The following is a 24,652-nucleotide window of genomic DNA, read 5'->3' as shown; positions in this document are numbered from 1 at the left end:
AGGAGCTGTACTCCAAATGGATTTGAGAACATTAACCATTCTCTGCAAATCAAAAAGAAAAATGACAGATGCTCGAAACCCAAAATTAAAACGAGAAATGTTGGAAAATAAAAACATTCAGTAAGTCAAAAGAGAAGCTGAGTTAACATTTCAGGTCAGAGACCCGCTGAGAAAACCCACTCTGCACCCTGGCTTATGTACACATGTGCCTAATTTCAAGAGAGAGTTCGAGTTAGATTTAGGATTTGGGGCTAAAGGAACCAAGGGATATGGGGGAAAAGCAGGTACAGAGTACTGATTTTAGATAATCACCCATGATCATAGTGAATGGTGGTGCTGGCTCGAAGGACCGAATGGCCTACTCCTGCACCTATTTTTCTATGTTTCTATGATTTAATGTCATGTGAAAACCAGCCTCAATTCTAGCTTCAAAAATTGTGGCAGAAGCTAAATTGGTGGCTGAAAATGAAAGATTGGATGGTAGCGCATATTCACTATCAGAAACTTTGGTATGATATGCCAAATAGCCTCCTGCTGTGCTGTAATCTTTCTATGATTCTACCCTGACTATATCAACAGAGTAATAGACTCCCATAGCTATCTGGACTAAACTTCCTCCCACCCTGCTTCCTGTAAAGACTCTATCCCCAACTCCCAATTCCACAGTCTACGACATATCTGCACCCAGGATGAGGTTTTCCAATACCAGGTCATCGGAGGTCCTCATTCTTTAGGAAAAGGAGGTTCCTCTCTTTCACTATAGATGTCGAATATAGGAGCAAAGGAATCGGATATAGGAGCAAAGAGGTCGTTCTGCAGTTGTACAGAGCCCTAGTGACACCACACCTGGAGTATTGTGTGCAGTTTTGGTCCCCTAATTTCAGATTCAGATTCAGATTCAATTTTAATTGTCATTGTCAGTGTACAGTACAGAGACAACGAAATGCATTTAGCATCTCCCTGGAAGAGCGACATAGCAAACGATTTGAATAAATAATAATAAGTGGCCAGGGGGGGGTGGTGATTGGCAGTCACCGAGGTACGTTGTTGAGTAGAGTGACAGCCGCCGGAAAGAAGCTGTTCCTCGACCTGCTGGTTCGGCAACGGAGAGACCTATAGCGCCTCCCGGATGGTAGGAGGGTAAACAGTCCATGGTTGGGGTGAGAGCAGTCCTTGGCGATGCTGAGCGCCCTCCGCAGACAGCGCTTGCTTTGAACAGACTCAATGGAGGGGAGCGAGGAACCGGTGATGCGTTGGGCAATTTTCACCACCCTCTGCAATGCCTTCCGGTCGGAGACAGAGCAGTTGCCATACCATACTGTGATGCAGTTGGTAAGGATGCTCTCGATGGTGCAGCGGTAGAAGTTCACCAGGATCTGAGGAGACAGATGGACCTTCTTCAGTCTTCTCAGGAAGAAGAGACGCTGATGAGCCTTCTTGATCAGAGTAGAGGTATTGTGGGTCCAAGAGAGGTCATCAGAGATATTGACTCCCAGGAACCTGAAGCTAGAAACACGTTCCACCTCCGTCCCGTTAATGTGGATGGGGGTGTGCGTGCCGCCTCTGGACTTCCTCATCATCATAATTTGAGGAAGGCCATTCTTGCTATTGAGGGAGTGCAGCGTAGGTTTACAAGGTTAATTCCCGGGATGGTGGGACTGTCCTATGCTGAGAGAATGGAGCAGCTGGGCTTGTACACTCTGGAGTTTAGAAGAATGAGAGGGGATCTCATTGAAACATATAAGATTGTTAAGGGTTTGGACACGCAAGAGGCAGGAAAAACGTTCCCGATGTTGGGGGAGTCCAGAACCAGGGGCCACAGTTTAAGAATAAGGAGTAAGCCATTTAGAACGGAGACGAGGAAACACTTTTTCTCACAGAGAGTGGTGAGTCTGTGGAATTCTCTGCCTCGGAGGGCGGTGGAGGCAGGTTCAGATTCAGATTCAATTTATTTGTCATTGTCAGTGTACAGTACAGAGACAACGAAATGCATTAAGGTTCTCTGGATGCTTTCAAGAGAGCTAGATAGGGCTCTTAAAATAGTGGAATCAGGGGATATGGGGAGAAGGCAGGAACGGAATACTGATTGGGGATGATCAGCCATGATCACATTGAATGGCGGTGCTGGCTCGAAGGGCAAAATGGCCTACTCCTGCACCTATTGTCTATTGTCTACTCTTCTTGTAAAGGTGCAAGAAAAAAGTAAAACAGAGATGTATTGGTCATGCAACCCTTCCCTTGGGAATGCAATTGAAATGCAGTAAGTCAAGCAGGGGCAGTGCTATTGCTAGGCCCTGCCTTTTGAAGATGAGCTCATTGAATTTTTGAAAACATATCAGACTGCTGAATTTCTTCAATGCATTTCGTTGTCTCTGTACTGTACACTGACAATGACAATAAATTGAATCATTTCATTTCATTTCATTTTGTCATGCATGCATGTTCTTGTAGCCATATTCCTGGCACTGACTTCTTCCGTTACTGATACGTATCCCTTATTATGTCTCAAAAGCTTCCTGCCCTGCTGTACATACAGAGACCTAGAAATTCAGCATCCCAATCCGATTTCTGACATATGGTCTTTAACATGAAACATTAAGTTTGATTATCTTTCCTCAGCTATTTTCTGACATGCTGAGCATTGCCAGCATTTTCAGTTTATATTTCAAACTTCCTCCCTCTAAGTTTCCTTTTCATATCTCTCTTCCCCCAATTGCATAATCATTTGGTTTAAAAGTATGCTTTTATCTTATCTGCACATTTACTTCACCATTGGGGTGAAAGATTGCACCCTTCACGTGGTCCGCCCTGTTTCGACTAATGCAATCAACTCGACGAGCACAAACGGAAGATCAAATAGAACAAGTTGTCCAACAACTTTAGGCTGTGCACACCACACGAAAGAAGAAGACTTCACCATTTCCTTTCTTGCTTCAACAAGGCAAGGTATAATAACTGGGAAGGCCCTGGCAGCAAAGATGTTAGAAGGTTACATGGAGTTGATTGCAGTCACCAACTCAGATTCAGATTCTTTAGATTGGGGTGACTGCAGATTAGAAGATGAATCTGCAAGTGGTTGGTCAATAGGCATGAAAAGATTGCAATAATTCAAGGTTGAATGGTTGAGAGTTGGTACATGGTTTAACCTCCTGGCAAGAATAGGTGAGGTGAAGAAGGGTCGCGACCTGAAACGTTACCCATTCCTTCTCTCCAGATATGCTGCCTGTCCCGCTGAGTTATTCCAGTATTTTGTGTCTATGTTCGGTTTAAACCAGCATCTGCAGTTCCTTCCTACACACACAGTCAAATGCCAACCATGCACCAGAGTTTGAATGGCACTGAAAGAGGCATGATGGGTAGAGTAACCTCTTTGGAGACACGTTAATGGAGCTGCACGTTGTTGGATCTTGTGAAGAATCTTTGCTAAAATCTAGCTATCTATTTGGTGCATTAATCTTACACTGCAGTGATCATGAGCTTTTTATTTCTGGAGGTCATACACAATCTGAAGAAGGGGAGTAATTGCCTTTCTGATTGCTGAAGAGCAATAAGATTGTTAAGTCATTAGAATTTATAGCTTTGCAGTGATATTCATAATTAAAAAGAGAAAACTGGAATATAAGAGGATGGGCAAGAAGATTCAAAAAAAGCAAAAAGCGTATTATGATAGACAATTCTAGCGGAAATATCGAGTTTATTAGTTTTATTATTAAATTCAAAAATATGAGAGTGAAATCCTACACAATTGCCGACCTAAATTTTAAAATCCTAGTTCTGGATTCTAGAGCAGTCTGAAGAAGGGTCTCAACCTGAAAAGTCACCCATTCCTTCTCTCCAGAAATGCTGCCAGTCTCGCTGAGTTACTCCAGCTTTTTGTGTCAATCTAGTGTTCTGCATGCTGTTTAAAGACTGCAAATTTCAGTAAGCAAACTCTTTAGTTTTGGCATCTAACTTTAAATTCAGCTCCATCTCTGAAATGAAGGATTAAGACATGTGTGCTGTTGAGCTGCAAAATAAAAGTTCATATTGTTTTTCATACTTGGTCTTCTTTCCCTACTTGTGCAAATGTTTTGCTCCAGATATCCAGAAATAAAAAGCTCATGATGTCTGCAATTGTGGTGGGCAAATGCCATTATGTCCTTCAAGAGGGATTTGAATTAATATAGATTGTATTAAAGTTTTCATGATCACGAAGATAAGGCTGTGGGAAGTGAATTATTTTGGTATGATATGCCAAATAGCCTCCTGCTGTGTTGTAATCTTTCTATGATTCTACCCTGACTATATCAACAGAGTAATAGACTCCCATAGCTATCTAGACTAAACTTCCTCCCACCCTGCTTCCTGTAAAGACAATCCCCAGCTCCCAATTCCACCGTCTACACCACATCTGCATCCAGGATGAGGTTTTCCAATACCGGGTCATCGGAGGTCCTCATTCTTTAGGAAAAAGGGGTTCCCCTCTTCCACTATAGATGAGGCTCTCATGAGGGTCTCCTCGATATCCTGCAGCTCCACTCTTGCACCCCCTCTCCCTATTCGTAACAAGGACAGAGTTCCCCTTGTCCTCACCTTCCACCCCATCAGCCGTCACACAGCATATAATCCTCTAACATGTTTGCCACCTTCAACAGGATCCCACTACTGGCCACATCTTCCCATCTCCACCCCTTTCAACTTTCCGCAGAGACCGTTCCCTCCGCAACTCCCTGGTCAACTGGTCCTTTCCCACCCAAACCAGTCCCTCCACAGGTACTTTCCCCTCCAACTGCAGGAGATGCAATACCTGTCCCTTTACCTCCCCCCCCCTCCAAGGACCCCGGCAGTCTTTCCATGTGAGGCAGAGGTTCACTTGCACCTCCTCCAACCTCATCTACTGTATCCGCTGTTCCAGGTGTCAACTACTGTACATCGGTGAGGCCAAGCGCAATCTCGGCGATCATTTCGCTGAACATCTCCGCTCAGTCTGTCTTAACCTACCTGATCTCCCAGTTGCTCAGCACTTTAACTTCCCCTCCCATTCCCAACCTTTCTGCCCTGGATCTTCTCCATTGTCAGTGTGAGGCCCAGTGCAAATTGGAGGAGCAGCACCTCATATTTTGCTTGGGTCGCTTACACTCCAGCAATATAAACATTGACTTCTCTAACTTCAGATAGCCCTTGCTTTCCTTCTCTCTCCATCCCCTCCCCCTTACCAATTCTTCCACCAGTCTTATTGTCTCCAAATGCATTCTAACCATGTCCCGCCCACTCCCCTGACATCAGTCTGAAGAAGGGTCTCAAACCGAAACGTCACCCATTCCTTCTCTCCAGAGATGCTGCCTCATCCGCTGAGTTACTCCAGCATTTGTTGTCTTCCTGCTACATCAACAAAGTGGTATATTTGGAAACATTTATGTTCTTTTCAATAGCCCGATTTGCAATAACTTACAGGTTCCAAAAATGATCTGTTTTTTATTGGAACAGACTCTGCTTTCTTGGGAGTGCATTAATAATAATAGTAATAATAAAGCGAATGGTATGTTAGCTTTCATTGCAAAAGGATTTGAGTATAGGAGCAGGGAGGTTCTACTGCAGTTGTACAGGGTCTTGGTGAGACCACACCTGGAGTATTGCGTACAGTTTTGGTCTCCAAATCTGAGGAAGGACAATATTGCCATAGAGGGAGTGCAGAGACGGTTCACCAGACTGATTCCTGGGATGTCAGGACTGTCTTATGAAGAAAGACTGGATAGACTTGGTTTATACTCTCTAGAATTTAGGAGATTGAGAGGGGATCTTATAGAAACTTACAAAATTCTTAAGGGGTTGGACAGGCTAGATGCAGGAAGATTGTTCCCGATGTTAGGGAAGTCCAGGACAAGGGGTCACAGCTTAAGGATAAGGGGGAAATCCTTTAAAACCGAGATGAGAAGAACTTTTTTCACACAGAGAGTGGTGAATCTCTGGAACTCTCTGCCACAGAGGGTAGTTGAGGCCAGTTCATTGGCTATATTTAAGAGGGAGTTAGATGTGGCCCTTGTGGCTAAGGGGATCAGGGGGTATGGAGAGAAGGCAGGTACGGGATACTGAGTTGGATGATCAGCCATGATCATATTGAATGGCGGTGCAGGCTTGAAGTGCCGAATGGCCTACTCCTGCACCTAATTTCTATGTTTCTATAATTGTTTCCCCTAACGTAACAGTTCAATACAGTATATTCTAGGGAAATACAAGATTTTAGGAAGCAAGTCTCTTTGTTGTAAAACGTTTACAATTTCCATCAACAATAATAGTTATAATTTTTGTTTTATTTTTCTTTATTGTCATTTGTAGAATTTCCTGTTCACTTTACAAATAGTTTTCACTTTAAATTACAATTTAAAGATATAAACATATGCATAGTATTGCTGATCTATCTTGATATTACATTGGTTTTATCACTTTGAACTATTCAGGTGCTTTGTGATTTTTTTGAAGCTAATTGAATTTAGTATTGTAAATAATCATTTCATCTTTCTTTCAATTGTAACTGGAGCAAAGATTACCACAGTTACAAGAAGGCGGGTCTGAAGGGTATCGACCCGAAATGTCACCCATTCCTTCTATCCAGGGATGCAGCCTGTCCCGCTGAGTTACTCCTGCATTTTGTGTCTAACCACAGATACAGGAAGTAGCAATAGAGACAAGAAATATGATTAGTTGCAATCTGTTTTGTTATCCACTGACTTAAAAGGGGAAAATGGGCTACAGGTCATATGATTGCCGGCAATCCACTTCTTCAATCTCGGACATGTGATTATAAAGAAGATAGACACAAAAATCTGGAGTAACTCAGCGGGATAGGCAGCATCTCTGGAGAGAATGAATGGGTGACGTTTTGGGACGAGACCCTTCTTCAGATAATTGCTCTGAATTTCAAGGTCACATAATTAGGGGGACCATTATTTTACTTTCTTTTAAGTTGCAGTTGTGGCTTTTGAAAACTGGGAAGGCACATCCGGACTGAACACCTATTTATTCACTCCTCCTCCACATCTGCATTAAATAAAAATGTTGAAAAACACAGAAATGGAATACATACATTCCATCCAACATCAGAACACCTAACTTGTTGCCAACTCTCAACTACGCCCCTGCCCACATTGCTGGCTCCACACCCAGCGCACATCTGGCCCTGCTCGCCTGCTACTTTCTTGCATTTTGTTAAGTCAAACCAGAGCACAGTAAATGGTGGGCCCTGGGGAGCTTTGGTGAAGATGATTTTTGGCGGGCTTGCCATGATATTGAATATAAGAGTTGGGACATCATATTATGGGTGTACAAGGCATTGGCAAGGCCACAATTGGACTAGTGTATACAGATCTAGTCACCCAGCAATAGGAAGGATGTCATTAAACTAAAGGTACACAAAAAAGCTGGAGAAACTCAGCGGGTGCAGCAGCATCTATGGAGCGAAGGAAATGGGCAAAGTTTTGGCCCAAAACGTTGCCTATTTCCTTCACTCCATAGATGCTGTTGCACCCGCTGAGTTTCTCCAGCTTTTTTGTGTACCTTCGATTTTCCAGCATCTGCAGTTCCTTCTTAAACACTGTCATTAAACTAAAATGGATACAAAATAGATTTGTGAGGATGTTACTGGGTCTGGAAAGTTTGAGTTTTAAGGAGAAGCGGGATAGGCTAGGTCTTTTTACCCTGGAAGTAGTGGTCTCATAAGCGATCCTATTGTGCTTTATAAAATGATGACTGGCATAGATGAGTTTACTAGCAACAGTCTTCCCCCATGGTATGGAAATCTAAAACTAGAGGGCATAGATTTAAGACGAAAGGGGAAAGATTTAAAAGGGAACTGAGGGGCGACTTTTTCACGCAGATGGTGGTACATATATGGAACGAGCTGCCAGAGGAAGTGGTAAGAGGTAGGAACAATTCTGACAATTTAAAGTTGGACAGGTATATGGGTAAGAAAGTTGGAGGAGTATGGGTCAGTGCTAGCAAGTGGGACTTGCTCGGTTATGAAACTTGATCAGCAGGGATGAATTAAGCTCAAGGGTCTGGTTCCGTGCTCTGTCCCTCTAGCATTCTCTCATTTTCTGGTAACCACTTGTTGGGAACATTTAGCTGACAATGACGATATTGAACTGGTTTTAAATGCAAGTGGAATAAATCAAATAATTTAAATGTTTGACTGGAATACTCTGTGGAACAGTTTTACTCCCCATTTTTGGTAGGTTTAGTTTAGTTACAGCGCGGAAACAGGTCCTTCAGCCCACCGAGTCTGCATTGACCAGCAAACTCTGCAAGTTAACACTATCCCACACTCGGGACAATTTACATTTATACCAAGCCAATTAACCTACAAACCTGTACATCTTTAGAGTGTGGGGAAGAAACAGAAGATCTCGGACAAAATCCACGCAAGTCACGGGGAGAATGTACAAACTCCGTACAGACAAGCACCCATAGTCAGGATCGAACCCAGGACCTGTGGCTCTGGCGCCGTAAGACAGCAACTCTACTGCTGTATCACGGTGCCACCCTAAGAGTTGACAGCTTCAAATTCCCAGGTATGCCTATCTCTGAAGACCTTACATTGATGCGATCACAAAGAAAACTGAGCAATACCTCTACTTTCCTGGAAGATTGAGGAGATATTTGGCTGTATTGCCAAATATTCTGTCGAACTTCTACAGGTGCACAGTAGGGGGCACATCACAGCTTGGTCCGGCAATTTGAATACCTGTTAATACATATTATATCTTTAGCTTCACTCAATCTTCATAACTAAATCATGAACATTCTTTTAGCTTTCTTTTCCCCTACCCTGCAATCAAGGACCCAACCTGAAACATCACTTATCCATGGTCTTCAGAGATGCTGCCTGACCCGCTGAATTACTCCAGCATTTTGTGTCTTTCCTTGGTAAACTAGCATCTGCATTTCCTCATTTCTACATGCAACATTCCCGTTTCTCAGGTGTAGTTGCTGAGCCGATTTCTTCTTATGAGCAAAGTAGTTTGAGTGCTTTGCTTATAATTTTTTTTTTTTTTTTAAAGCAAAGGAATGAAGGAGGCTGTAGAAAGTGGTAAACATTGCCCAGTCTATCATGAGTACTGACCTTCCCTCCATTGAAGGTGCTGCCTCGAAAGGCAGCTAAGAGCATCAAAGATGCATTCCACACTAGCCATGCTCTCATTTCACTGCCACCATCAGGAAACATGTACAGGAGCCTAAGAACTATGATTTTCAGGTTCAATAACAGGCTCTTGAATTACACTGCACAATCCTAAACAAAACCTTACCTCTGCAGCAATCTACAAGTGAGTTTGTTTTGGTTGCACCATATACTTCATATTTTTAGCATTATTATGATCTGGTTTCCTCATATTACTGATTATTAATTTACTGATTAATTAATGTACATTTGTGTGCTTTGTTATTGTTATTGTGTTAGTGACCCTATTCCGGTGGGCCGCGCGACTCGCGTCGCAGCGGCCTCTGCAGTCCGTCTGTCTTTTTATTATTTTTTGTCTTGTTTCAATGTAGTTTTTTTTTTTTTTTTTTAATCTTTCCCCTGCACGGAGAACCCAACATTTTCTTTGTCGGGTCTCCGTTGTCGTTGGGGCTGAGCAACGTGGAGCGGCCTCCAGCAGGAACGACCTGGGGCTCCAGTCACGGAGCTGCGGACCTACTCACCATCGTAGAGCTGGCCGAGTCCGGAGCGGGAGGGGCGGTGGTGGCGTGCTGCTGCGACCGGACCCCCAGAGATTCGGAGGCTCTAACGCAGGTCTGGTGGACAGTAATACCGTGAGCCCGCGGGTCCCTGCTGGGAGACCGCTTTTCGGGGCTTCCGCAACGGCGACTTCTCCTGCCCGAGTTGCGGGGTTGAAGATGACCTGGAGCGGGGCCTTACATCACCGCCCCGCGCGGCTTGGAATGGCTGCTGGACTTTGCTAGCGCCCGCCGGGGGCTCCAACAACAAGACCCGGAGTGCGGCCTTGCACCACCCGGTGCGGCGTTAATGGCCGCGGGACAATTACCATCGCCCGCTGGGGGCTTTGACTCTGACATCGGGAGGGGAATGGGAAGTGCAGGGGAGAGATAAGTTTTTGCCTTCCATCACAGCGAGGAGGAGATGTGCTGTGATGGATGTCTGTGTAAATTGTGTTTTGTCTTGGGTCTTTTTCTTGTGTGTATGACTGCAGAAACAATATTTCATTTGAACCTCAATGAGGTTCAAATGACAAATAAAATTATATTGTATTGTAAAAGCTGTAGCAATAAGAATTTCACAGTTTTGTTCCTGGTACATATCACAATTAAACACTTGACCCTTTTTAGGCAAGAGGTGCAGGGTAACAGCTATTGGAAAAGGATTGGGATTCAAAAACTTCTTGATCTAGATGGTAAAATTGCAAAATATATTTACCAGGGAATGAATGGGGCAGACACTTTCCCAATACTGTTTTCCCTCAATATTTATTTGTTTATTTTTTGCATTGGTGATGGTGTAAAATACAAACAATATATGATGACATAATAACAAGATATTTTCTATTTGAATTTCATTTTGAATTAACTGTTTTAAAATAATTCTATCAGTATCTTGCACAGCAGGAAACATTCATGATAATTATAAGATTCTATTTAAGGACTCCTTTAAAGATAACTTCCCTGAAATCTTTATCTGAAAAATATACTTTCCCCAAGGACTTGAGCTACTTTGCTTATGAGAAGAAACCGGGTCAGTGACTACTCTTGAAATAGGGACTGTTACATGATTTATTTACTAAGATTGAGTAAAGCGAAATATATAATATGTATTAACAGGTATTCCCATTACTACTGTTTGAGACCTTGGGAGTTTAATGTTCTATTTATCAAAGACAACTGCATCAATAATATTTTGGAATGGTTCTAATCTAATTTGGGTAATGTACTGAACAGAGCTGTGGAAAGGCACTTATACATTTGACATAAATAAGATTAGTTTGAGTTTAGTTTATTGTCACGTGTATCGAGGCACAGTGAAATGCTTTTGTTGCGTTGTAACCAGTCAGTGGAAAGACAAGACATGATTACAATCAAACCATTCAGTATACAGATAAAGGATGAAAGGATAAACGTAATAACATTTAGTGCAAGATAAAATCTAGTAAAGTCCAATCAAAGATAGACCGAAGGTCTCCAATGAGGTAGAGATTAGCTCAGGACAGCTCTCTAATCTGGAGGTGTGAGTTTTCACACTTCTATACCACTTGTCTGATGGGAGAGTGGAAAAGAGGGAGTGGTCGGGGTGGGACTCATCCTTGATTATGCTGCTGGCCTTGCCGAGGTAGCTTGAGGTGCAAATGGAATCAGTGGAAGGGAGGTTTGATTGTGTGATGCTCTGACCTGCATCCATAATTCTCTGTAATTTCTCGTGGTCTTAGATGCAATTTGAAACGTGCTAAAGCTTGAAATAATGAGATAACAATGACCTCGGAGAAGATCTTAATGATATTATGAGGTTGAAGAATCTGTCTCTTTCTTTAATCTGGCTACAGATATTAATTGAAACCTACACATTTCCATTGTTATGTTGATTATACTTCTTTCCACCCTCCCTCTTGTAATGACTCCATTCTAACCTCCCAGTCCCTCCATCTCAGTCAAAATTGCTCCGATAATGAGATATTCTGTACAAGGTGCTCTGGAATAGCTTCCTTCTTCCCAAACCATAGCCCTGCAACTCCCCAGAATAAGGTAACACACTTTATGTTCCTCTGATTATATCTGAACTGACTATTTCTGTTCATTGTCGTTTTTTGTCTGTTTTTCTTTTTTTCCCCCGTTTCGCCTCTAGGCTTATCTTTTGGCATAATTGTTACAAAATATTATACAGCCAAATAAGCTTAATCTGATTTGAACTGCCATATTAGTACATATTGCTATTGATATTCTCTGGTTCTACCCAATCCTTTGCTAGTTCTGAAGAAGGGTCCTGAACCTAAAACGCTAACTGGTTATTTCTAATAAAGCAGTCTGACTTGCTGAGTGTTTCCCAGCATTTTCTGGATTTATTTATGATTTTCAGCATTTGTGTATATATATACATTTTTATTTTCTTTCTTTACTTTGTTTGACAAGCTAGTGGTGTGATTGTGAATGAAACTCATAGCAATTGCAATAGGATTTCAATTTGTGCAGAAATTTCTTCACACTTTGATAATATTAGAAATGGGCTCTCATCATCTCAGAAGCTTTAGGATTAGATGATAAAAGTATAAATTTTATGAAAAGGCATTGCATAAGCATTAGATTAAAAAAAATGAATGATTGGCAATTCTGCTTTTATAATTATTTTTTGTTTTTACAATTACAGCAGACAATAGAGTATAACAGTATTTGATTTTGAAGAAACAAAATTAACCAGACTACCATCTCTGTAGTTTATATTCCCAGTGCATTGTTAAAATGCAGAAAAGGCTTATTCTCCTTGAATTGCTGGGCTGGTCAGCTAGCAAAGATTCAATGGGTTGAACACCCTTAGTGGGGGGCACGGTGGCATAGGGGTAGAATTGCTGCCTTACAGTGCTTGCAGCGCCAGAGACCCGGGTTCGATCCCGACTAAGGGTGCTGTCTGTAGGGAGTTTGTACGTTCTCCCCATGACCTGCATGGGTTTTCTCCGAGATCTTTGGTTTCTCCCACATTACAAAGACGTACAGGTTTGTAGGTTAATTGGATTGGTATAAATTGTCCTTGGTGTTTGTTAATGTGCGGGGATCATTGGTCGGTGTGGACTTGGGCCGAATGGCCTGTTTCCGCGCCTTATCTCCACAAACTAAAAACCCTTCTGTGCTGTTATTATTGTGCAATTCTAGGATTCTTTGCTTTGTGTCAATGCAGAGGATGATTTCCTTACCTTATTTTTCAAAGATTTCTATTTGGTGTAGCCTAAATTCAGAGAGCCATTCTGCATTGGTGGAAATGCTCTCTTGTGAAACCTTTGGACTTCTATGAACTTTGCCACTTACCGCATCTCAGATCCAAGGATACAGATATGTTACAGAATCCAGGCCGTAAGAGTAAATAAACAGATTAAAATGGGAGCAAGTCTCTCAGCTCATCTCTCCCCATGTTAACCAATATTCAGGAAATGCAGCTCAGACTACAAGCTTGCAATGTAAAGAAATGTAAATGTGTAATACCCTTTTCATCTTAAATATGTAACTTCCTACAATCTCTTGTATTCACCAGCTAGGGGATGGAAAGGTAAGAGTTCTTGCTTGTCTGAAAAGGAACATTTTAGTGAAAGAAGAGAGCAGCGAGTGCATGTTTCAGCTATTTGCATTTTGTAAATCTGAAGAAGACATAAACAAAAGAGATTAGTTTTCATTGATTCCAATAAGAACCCAGTTCACTATTTTCTAGCTCAACATGAGACAGTCCACGCAAACCTGCATTATGACTTGAATAGCAGACCAGCCAAGGTAAGAGAGGACAGTGAACAAATTAAGGCAGTGGAGGAATTAATCACCCATTCCCACCTCTGTCAGCCAGCACCACCTCCACTTGTCTCATTCATTTTCTCTAGATCTCCATACTATCACACTTCTCCAACCCTCTCCTATCTCCACAATTAAGCTCTAACTTTCACTGGTTCATCAAACTGAAATGTTAACTGTGTTCGTCAATCAATAATGATGCCACACGTGTTGCATATCTCCAACATTTTCAGATTCGACATGGTGGGGGCAGCGGTAGAGTTGTTGTCTTACAGCACCAGAGATCAGGTTTGATCCTGACTATGGGTGCTGTCTGCATGTAGTTTATACGTTTTCTCTGTGACTGTGTGGGTTTTCTCTGGGTGTTCCAGTTCCTCCCACATTCCAAAACTGTGCAGGTTTGCAGGCTAATTGGCTTTTGAAAATTGTCCCTAGTGTGCAGGATAGAACCAGTGAATAAGTTATCGCTGGTTGGCATGGACTTGGCGGGCCGAAAGGCCTGTTTCCATGCTGTATCGCTAAACTAAATGAAAAGCTAAAACTAAAATCAGATTTCTGTCAGTTTTTTGCTTTTTGTGAGCAACCTAACATTTGTCAAATACAGTATATATCTAGATCATTCCCAGAGCTTAGGAAAGGATGGATTTACGGTTGGCATTTCTGGTGTGCAAGGTGTATTGCATGCTATCTAAAAAATAAATTAAAACAAAAGAAGGAGATTACATTTTGCCACTTTGGTGGCAAAAACAGGAAGGCAGATTATTATCTGAATTATGTCATGTTGGGAAAAGGGGAAGTACAAAGAGATCTGGGGGTCCTTGTTTGCCAGTCACTGAAAGTAAGCATGCAAGTACAGCAGGCAGTGAAGAAAGCGAATGGCATGTTGACTTTCATAACAAGGGGTGTTGAGTATAAGAGCAAAGAGGTCCTCCGCAGTTGTACAGGGCGAGACCACACCTGGAGTATTGTGTGCAGTTTTGGTCTCCAAATTTGAGGAAGGACATTCTTGCTATTGAGGGAGTGCTGCGCAGGTTCACAAGGTTAATTCCCGGGATGGCATGATTGTCATATGTTGATAAAATGGAGCGGCTGGGTTTGTATACGCTGGAATTTTGAAGGATGAGAGGAGATCTTATTGAAACATATAAGATTATTATGGGTTTGGACACGCTAGAGGCAGGAAACATGGTCCCGATGTTGGGGGAGTCCAGAACCAGGGGCCACAGTTTAAGAATAAGGGGTAAGTCAACTTTTTAACACAGAGGGTTGTGAATCTGTGGAATTCTCTGCCTCAGAAGGCCAATTCTCTGGATGATTTCAAGGGAGAGTTAGGTAGAGCTCTTGAAGATAGCGGATTCAGGGGATATGGGGAGAAGGCAGGAACGGGGTACTGATGGTGAATGATCCGCCATGATCACTGAATGGCGGTGCTGGCTCAAAGGACCGAATTGGCCTACTCCTGCACCTATTGTCTATAAATTTACATAAATAGATACAAATTCAACAAACCAATCAAAAATGGGAAAAGTTACAAAATATACTGTGGCACTTCAGTGACGACCATTCCAGAGATTGCTCACGTAATCAAGGAAATAATTAAAAAATAGAACACGAATAATTCAACACCAGAACAGACACTTTGCTTCACCATGTCTCTGCCGACCATGATGCTTAACTAACTAATCCCATCCATGCATGGGGTCTGTATCCCTCTATTACCTTCCTGTTCACGTGTTTATCTAAATGCATGATACCTTTGCTATTGTATCTAGTTCTACCTCCTCCTCTGGCAGTACATTTCAGGCACTTACCCCTCTCTGAAAAGACTTTACTGCTAATTTTCTTTAAACTTTACCACTCTCATCTTAAACCTATACTCTCTAGTCCTTGACATTTCCAGTCTGAGAAAAGACTGACTACTTGCCGTATCTATGCATTTCTTATGGTTTTTTAAAATTTCTACCAGGTCTATCTTCAGCCTTCAATGCTTCAGAAAAAACAATCCAAGTTTGCCAAAGCTTTCCTTTCACCATAAGTCCTTGAATCTGAGTGGATCTCTTCTACACCCTCTCAAAAGTCTCCACATGTATTCTGTGATGGGGAGAAGAGAACTGCACACAACAGGAACAGGATAGGAATGGGATAACCTGAAGAAAACAATAATTTGTCACTGAAGTGAAGCAGTGTCCCTGAAGAACAGAAAATTAAATTGATGTGAATTAAGCCCAGAATTCAGTTATTCAGGAGTCGGTTATTTATCATTATCAAAGGTGCACTCACTAACTTACATAAGTTACATAAATTCAGGGACTTTTAACTAAATGAACATTTTTGTTAATTCATTGTCATAAGATGTGAAGAGAGAAAATTAACTGCATGCAACCTACTGTACATGTACTCTAATGAGCACATTTTAAAAGTTTTATATTACTGTGGCAGATTGAATTATATCATACAATATCCCACAAGACCTGAAATGTTGATTATTACTTGGCCTTCACAGATGCTGCTTAACCCACCAGGTTCATCCAACAGTTCATTTTTATCTAGATTCCAGCAGCCCCATGTCTCCTCTCTTAATTTTATGTTAAAACCTCAGGCAGAGGCTGTAATCAGGTCTGAAATGTGGATAATCTAGTGGAATGCAAAGTAAACATTTTATGAGCAAATTTATGCCTCTTTATAATAATATTGATAATGGCTTTGAGATAACTGAGAGTAAGCAGACAGAGTGTTAGTTGGATATATTCTGCTTCTGGTACTCAGGACACAAATGGGCATTTTTTTAGACTCATGGGTGGCAATTTGGCAAGAGGCACAACTGTGGCTGGAGAACATGTTTAATGTCACAGGCATTTGTGATTGTGGGGACTAAGTTGGATCAATGAGTCCATTTCCCATTGATGTTTTTAAAAAACAAGCTTTGACTTAACTAAATGGACATTTTTGTTAATTCATTGTCATAAGATGTGAAGAGAGAAAATTGATTAACTGTATGCCACCTACTGAACATTGCGAGTAAAATGTGATCTTTAATGAGCACATTTTAATAGTTTCATGTTGCTGTGGCGGATTGAATTATACCATACAGTATTCCACAAGACTTTTATGTTGGAAATTCATCAAATTATCTTTAGAGAAAATTGATATAGGCCCTGGTTACATTTTGAGTGTTTTTACATGAAGTTATAGTTATTAACCAGGACAGCTTTTACAAGGAGTTCATTGGCAATAGGCTCTGGAATTCCGCAGGTCATAACCTTGACATGTGTACTGAGATGAATAATAAATTACAGTAGAGTAATTGGAATAGAATTTAATGGCTATTTTTCCATTATAAAATTGAACAAGATATTTAATAATAAATTAATTAAAGCCGTATTTTGCAGCTGTGCTAAAGCATAATTAACATGAAGATGATAACTGCCTTGTGGATTTAATTTCATAATCGAAATGAAGTATCTGCCTTCAGAGGGGTGTTCTTGATTTATGCTTAAGTATCGTTCAGATTATGTAATTATGTAAGAATCAGTGTTAAATACTTTAGGAAGATAATCAAACAAAGTGAAGGTTGAAGAAGGGAATTATTGTCCTGGTTCCCGAGGAGCTTGGTTACCATTTATATCAAGCAGAGTCACTTAAAAAGAGGAGTGAGTGGAATTTTAAATATGCCAGCCTTGACTCCCTTTAAATTAGGATGAAATCTGGTAATGAATGGGTGACTTGTTGACTCAAATGGCTCTTTGGCAGGATATTTTTAAAGATGATAAGCCTCCTTTAAATCTTAAATGTTTTTAAAACATGCTTAACTTTAAGTTACAATAAATATACTTTAATTATCAAATTACAATCATCATATCGCCAATGATCAGAGTAATTCTTCGATCATAAATTAATCTTTCCTGATATTGATTGTTTAGTTTAGTTTAATGTCACAGGTGGGCTAAAGTTGGTTTGGCAACCTTGCATATAATAATGGCATTAGTGATTGTGGGGACTTCATGCCGCCCCTTCAGAATCAGCATGGTATCCAAAGTAATATTTTTGGGGGTCTTAGTTAAAGTTGATTAAAATAATGAAGATTCTTAAAGATCTAAACATAAGAATGCTCCTGAAAACCCTTGAACTGAGAAGATATTGCTAAACCATTAGGGCTGCGCAGTGCTGCCACTTGAAAGCTGTTGCCTCACAGCACCAGTGAACCGGGTTCAATCCTGACCTCGGGTGCTGTCTGTGCAGTGTTTGTAAGTTCTCCCTGTGACCGTTTTGTCGGTGGGAATTTAACATGAATTGGTTTTCGATTGCGGAAGACAAAATTAATGTTTAGGAAAACATGCGATTATAGGACCCAATAAGACCTAAAACTTAGGAAGTAAAATTAGTGAATAGAAATTAAAGGAGAATGAAGTCGTCAAGTTTATTCATCACATACACATACGAGATGTGCAGTGAAATGAAAAGTGGCAATGCTCGCGGATTGTGCAAAAAAACAAACTATATACAGAATGGAACAGAATCACATATTCATATATTACATATTTGTGGAAGGAAAGAAAAAGGAAAAAAACAGCAATTTTAAAAAGACACCACACATCAGTAAAATGGTACAGTAAAGTTAGTACCTGGAGAGATAGAAGTTTACAGTCCTAATGGCCTCTAGGAAGAAACTCCTTCTCATCCTCTCCGTTCTCACAGCATGGCAACGGAGGTGTTTGCCTGACTGTAGCAGCTGGAACAGTCCGTTGCTGGGGTGGAATGGCTCACCCATGATCTTGTTGGCTCTGGAGTTGCACCTTCTGATGTATAGTTCCTGCAGGGGGGCGAGTGTAGTTCCAATAGTGCGTTCGGCCGAACGCACTACTCTCTGCAGAGCCTTCTTGTCCTGGGCAGAGCAGTTCCCAAACCAAATCATGATATTTCCGGACAAGATGCTTTCCACAGCCGCTGAGTAGAAGCATTGGAGGATCCTCAGAGACACTCTGAATTTCCTCAATTGCCTGAGGTAGTAAAGATGCTGCCTTGCCGTACTCACAAGTGCTGCAGCGTGTGATGTACATGTCATATTCTCAGAGATGTGGACTCCCAGGTATTTAAAACAGCTCGCCCTATCCACAGTATCCCCATTTATCTTCAATGGTGTGAAGGTGCACAATTCACAATTTTTCTATCCCCGAGTGTAACAATTCGCAACTCTTTATCCTTTTCCGGCTCACATCCTCCCGCACTCCAAGGAATAGAGTCCTAGCCTGCTTAACCTCTCCTTATTGCACAGGCCCTCAAGTCCAGGCAATATCCTTGTAAATCTTCTCTGCACTATTTCCAGCATATGGGTTTCCTCTGAATATTCTGGTTTCATCCCACCATCCCATTGATGCATGGGTTGGTAGGTTAATTGTGGTTAAATAACCCCCCCCCCCCCCCCCCCATGGTAGCCAGACAGCAGAATGTGGAGGGAATTCATGAGAACTAAATAGGACTAGGATTAGTAAAAACACTACTTGATAGTTCATGCAGAGTTGATTATCCTGGAAGCCTTCTGTGCTTTAAGATTCATAGACTTGCATTTAGGACTTTGACAAGAAGTATTGTCTCCCCTTGAATGAATAGGAATCTTTGGAATTCCCTGGCTGAAAGAATTGTGGGCACCTGGTCTTTGATAATAATCAAGATTGTTTAATACGTTTTAGAGCTTAATGGAATCAAGGACATTGGCAATACTGTAGCAGTTCCACAATGATCTTATTACGTAGAACAACCTGCATCAACAGCAAATTACTCTTGTGTCTCTCAGTTTTTTGTGATCATTCACGGCACTTGGTTTGGCTGCCATGACCAGAATTTATTAACCTCCTTAGTCTTTTTATATTCCAAGGTAGAAGAGGGAGCTGTTGAGGGAGTGCTGCGTAGGTTCACCAGGTTAATTCCCGAGATGGCGGGACTGACATATGATGAAAGAATGGGTCGGCTGGGCTTCTATACTGGAATTTAGAAGGATGTGAAGGGATTTTATAGAAACATAAAATTCTTAAAGGATTGGACAGGCTAGATGCAGGAAAAATGTTCCCGATGTTGGGGGAGACCAGAACCAGGGGTCACAGTTTAAGAATAAGGGGTCGGCATTTAGGACTGAGATGAGGAAAGACTTTTTCATCCAGAGAGTTGTGAATCTGTGGAATTCTTTGCCACAAAGGTGGAGGCCAATTCATTGGATGTTTTCAAGAGAGAGTTAGATAGAGCTCTTAGGGCTAAAGGAATCAAAGGATATGGGGAACAAGCAGGACGGATACAAATTTTGGATGATCAGCCATGTTCATATTGAATGGTGGTGCTGGCTCGAAGAGCCGAATGGCCAACTCTTGCACCTATTTTCTATGTTTCTATGTTAAGAGTGGCCTGTTTGCTGTGTGCGATTTTGTGGGAATTTACCACTCACTTGCTTTGGGTTGAGAATATTTGCATCCAAATAAACCAAGTGTCCAAAATCTACAATTTATATCAAAATACTGCAGTACATTTTGAGAACTAATGGTGAAAATCAAATGGAATCAATTGCATCATTTAAGTATCAGGAGCTCATATTGAATGTTCTTTGTGGGGTTAGCATACACCAGTTCCTTTTCTCCAGAGATGCTGCGTGAGCCGCTGAGTTACACTGAAGATAGACACCTAGTGCTGGAGTAAGCCAGAATCTGCAGTTTCTTCCTACCAACTTTGTTTATATGGATTGGCAATTACAAACGTTATTATTTCTGGTTAGAAGGCTGCTAGGTAGGTGCTGTACCTGCTTGAAGAGAGAACTGGTGACCTTCTGTCTACCATTGCCTCTTCTTTCAGTTGTTCAGGACTTTCCAAGACTCCTTGTTGCATCGGGTTGCTGAGTGGCAGGAGGCCTTTGAAGGCCCTGGATCCTTGTATCAATGAGGTGTCTAGATCATCTCTGCGCTATTGTCTTTGGATCGGGGTAGGGGGATGATTGTGGGGTTTGGTTGGATTGAACATCAGCTGCCATATCTCATTTGAAAATTGCAAATATGGTATGGTATCTCACCCACAATCACCTGCATACTTCTATTTTGGGGTATTATGTTGCCAACTTGATGTTAGGGTCATAGTCATAGAGTGATACAGTGCGGAAACAGTCCCTTTGGCCCAACTTGCCCACACCGGCCAACATGTCCCAGCTACACTAGTCCCACCTGCCCGCGCTTGGTCCATATCCCTCCAAACCTGTCCTATCCATGTACCTGACCAACTGTTTCTTAAACATTGGGATAGTCCCAGCCTCAACTACCTCATCTGGCAGCTGGTTCCATACACCCACCAGCCTTTGTGTGAAAAAGTCACCCCTCAGATTCCTATTAAATCTTTTTCCCTTCAACTTGAACCTATGATTATTTTAATATTTGGAGATCATAACTTGCTCCTGAAATACTGGCATTTCTATCCTTTTGGAGATAACTTTTGTCCTTCCAGGATGAGGGCATGTGTAGAATGCTGTGCAAACAAGTACCAGCCAGCTAACCGTTATACAGTAGAAAAAGGATTTTGAATTGCCAACCCTGTGTAAAGATGTTATACATTATTAATCCTGAATGTACACATATTGTTTAGATAAAGTAGACAACAATAATGTTTTATCCTATAGTATAGCATGGACATAATAGATGACTGAGGCCTATTATTGCCTGGTTATGTTGAGTGATTAATCCAAATTGTTATGTATTTAACTGATATTTATTTAAAAAAAGCTAGATAAATCTGAAGGAACTGCAGAAATGCAATTTCATTTCATTATGAAATCCTGTCAAGCTGGAAATTACAATAAAGCCAAAATATTGTGCGACATTTTCAACTTTGTGAATTAAGTGTGCCAAAACAAATGGAATGCCTCGTGTTTTTCAAATGTCCTTTTAATTGGCAAGAGGAATGAAAATGGTTTTTGTTCTTAGAACTTGTGAACTCAAACAATATGGATTTCAGATATATCCCTCCCGGGTTCAATTAACTTAAGTCACACTTCACATTCAAAAAGAAGATAGAATTGCAGTAAAATGCACGTTTAAGCAACTGTTCAAAGGCATGTTTTACTACAAATGATCGTAGTTGGCATACAGTTAGCTGATTGATAATGTTGAAAGAAGTTTTGTTTCTTACAGTAAATCTGTGTATTTTCCCTTTAGGGTCCTCCTTGGTTTTACAGTTTTGTATCGAACACAGCCATTACTAAAGGGGCGAGTCTTTGTACTTCTGGTTTGACAACAGCTGCTGCATACCCGGCCCCTTTCTGCTCCGTTGCATAGGAAGTAGGCGATTAAAAGTACTCGGCAACTATCGAATCATGAGTTCTCCAATACGTACAGGTGAGCAGCATAAACTTTGTAATTTTTCCACTGTTTTTGATGATTCTGATCTTTAAACCTCCTTGAACGTTTTACATTACTTACCTGATAGTTACATTGTAAGTGTTTTTTCTTTAAATGTGTTTGTTTCTGCCTTGGGATCGACTGGCATCTTTTGAAAGTCTCAGTGAGATAAAATACAAATTTGACAATGCTGGTGTCACATTCACTGTTGGAAACAAATCTGTACACCCAACTGCACAGGGTCACAAGTCATTGCATAATAAGTGTGTTGTATATCAGTATTTTATTAGGATTATGCAGCAAATTAAGTCAATGCACACATTGTTGCCACTTAAAAGATTTTTCTAATGCTGGGTATGATTAAATTGTTTACACTCCATTGGGATATTCAGTAATTTTATGCCGCTTGCATTGATTTAGTTTTATTTCCCTGATGGATAGAAGTTATAATTCTTACTTCATCTACTGTTAAATATTTTGGTTGGCATCTCTCTCTTTTAAACAAGAAATTAATCAGGTCATGTCTTCATTTGAAATACAGAATGAAGGGGGTGCCACATATATCCATAGTATGCAGGAATGCATAGCAATTAAAGTTAAGGATGTTGAAATCATTGCAGCTGTATTTTGAAAGATATGGTTCCATGGTAGAAGTAACTGGCATACTTATGACCCTTTAAGTTTTAAATTATATTGCAGAAATCAACAGAAGTGACACATACGTGGGTGGTATTGTAGATAGTGAAGATGGCTGTCAAAATTTGCAGCAGGATCTTGATCGGTTGGGTAGATGGACTGAGGAATGGTTGATGAAATTAAATACAGAGAAATATGAGGTGTTGCATTTTGTGAACTAACATTTGCAGGATCTACACAGTGAATGTTAGGCTCTGGGGAGTGTTGTAGAACAGAGGGATCTAGGAGTGCAGATACATAGTTCCTTGAGAGGGGCATCATAGAAAGATTGGGTGGACAAAAAAACTTTCGGCACATTGACTCTGTGTGGAAAAGTGTTTCCTCACCTCCGTTCTAAATGGCTTACCCCTTATTCAGGACAAGGGGTCACAGCTTAAGGATAAGCGGGAAATCCTTTAAAACCGAGATGAGAAGAACTTTTTTCACACAGAGTGGTGAATCTCTGGAACTCTCTGCCACAGAGGGTAGTTGAGGCCAGTTCATTTGCTGTATTTAAGAGGGAGTTAGATGTGGCCCTTGTGGCTAAGGGGATCAGGGGGTATGGAGAGAAGGCAGGTACGGGATACTGAGTTGGATGATCAGCCATGATCATATTGAATGGCGGTGCAGGCTCGAAGGGCCGAATGGCCTACTCCTGCACCTAATTTCTATGTTTCTATGTTTCTATTCTTAAACTGTGGCACCTGTTTCTGGACTCCCCAAACATCGGGAACATGTTTCCTGCCACTGGCGTGCCCAAACCCTTAATAATCTTATTTGTTTCAATAAGATTCCCTCTCATCCTTCTAAATTCCAGATTATACAAACCCAGCCGCTTCATTCTCTCAGTATATGACAGTCCCGCCATCCCGGGAATTAACCTTGTGAACCTACGCAGCACTCCCTCAATAGCAAGAATGTCCTTCCTCAAATCTGGAGAGTAAAACTGCACACAATACTCCAGGTGTGGTCTCACTAGGGCTCTGTACAATTGCAGAAGGACCTCTTTGCTCCTATACTCAACTCCTCTTGTTATGAAGGCCAACGTGCCAATTTGCTTGTCCTGCTGTATCTGCTTCTCCCTCCTCCACCGCTCCCCATCTCCCTCCTCCACACCCCCCACCCCCCCCCCCCACCCATCTCCCTCTAATACCACACTCTCCTCCCCATCTCCCTCCTCCTCATTTCCCTCATCCTCCTCACCTCACTCCCATTCCCTGTCCCAGGACCTACCCAGGTCGTAGAGCAGCGCCATGGCCTGGAATTCGGCCTGGTTCTCATACTTGGTGCAGGCTACGACTTCATCTCCAGGCTCGTCCTTGGTTCCAGCGGTGGCTTCTTTTTCGTCCCCGGTCACAGCCCCATCCCAAGCCCTGGGCTTGGCCCTCACTCCAGCTTCAGCACCACCCTCCCCACTGGGCTTCGGGCATCGGCAGCGGCCGCCATGCGAGCGCTGGAGTGCCCCTCCCTCCAAAAGTCCCCCGTCCTGCCTTGCGAGTGCATTGTGACGTCACTCGGGTTTTTTTCCTGAAATGGGTGATTTTTCGGGCTGTTTTTAAAACTTTAAATGATTTCAAAGTTTGGAAATATAGGTGGGAATGCGACGGGAAGATGTTTATCGCCTCAATGCGAAAAATGTGAGTAGAATGTGTGAAAAGGTGAAGGCTTTCTAGCATTTAGAAGAAAATAGGAATTAACCTGATTGTCCCAGGATGACACATACATATACATACACACACACAAAAGAGTTTTAGTAATATGTGTGTTTGTGAAGTGTGTTTCTTAATGCACACACGGCAACAAGGGGTAGGAATTAATACTGACATGCCACGGCAGCTCTTCTTTGTTTCCTATTTAATTGTTCTAATCACAAGCATCCTCTTCATTCAATTCTGCTAAGCCCACATATTGGTTTAGTGGGGGGGGAGGGGGGGGTAAAAAGACAGTACTTCCTTATAGCAATTGCTTGGACTGACCCAGTGGATTGTGCTTGCCCTCAGTTATTTTCAAAAGTTGCGCAGGTTTCTTAAGTTGTAACTGCTTTACTGATATTAAGTCCTGTTCATATCTGTAAAGGGAATAACTTATTTTCTGGGATACAGTGTCTCCCCAGCTGTTCAAAAGTAACTGGAAGGAAGGAATTTTTT

General features: G+C 41.6%; 1 protein-coding gene across 2 annotated transcripts in view; it reads left to right on the top strand.

The window, feature by feature from the left end:
• The window catches only part of hdac9b (histone deacetylase 9b), a 542,867-nt gene that overhangs the window by 15,546 nt on the left and 502,669 nt on the right, over positions 1-24,652 (top strand). For both annotated transcript variants that reach the window (XM_055661563.1, XM_055661579.1), the window contains exon 2: positions 21,648-21,827. In XM_055661563.1, the coding sequence (XP_055517538.1) occupies positions 21,806-21,827 (22 nt within the window). In that variant the 5' untranslated portion in view covers positions 21,648-21,805. The remainder of the gene's footprint in view (positions 1-21,647; positions 21,828-24,652) is intronic.

The sequence above is a fragment of the Leucoraja erinacea genome, chromosome 2 (assembly GCF_028641065.1).
Source record: "Leucoraja erinacea ecotype New England chromosome 2, Leri_hhj_1, whole genome shotgun sequence".
Classification (NCBI taxonomy): Eukaryota; Metazoa; Chordata; class Chondrichthyes; order Rajiformes; family Rajidae; genus Leucoraja; species Leucoraja erinaceus.
The sequence above is the reverse complement of the archived record's forward strand: the minus strand, read 5'-3'. Positions and strand labels throughout refer to the sequence as shown.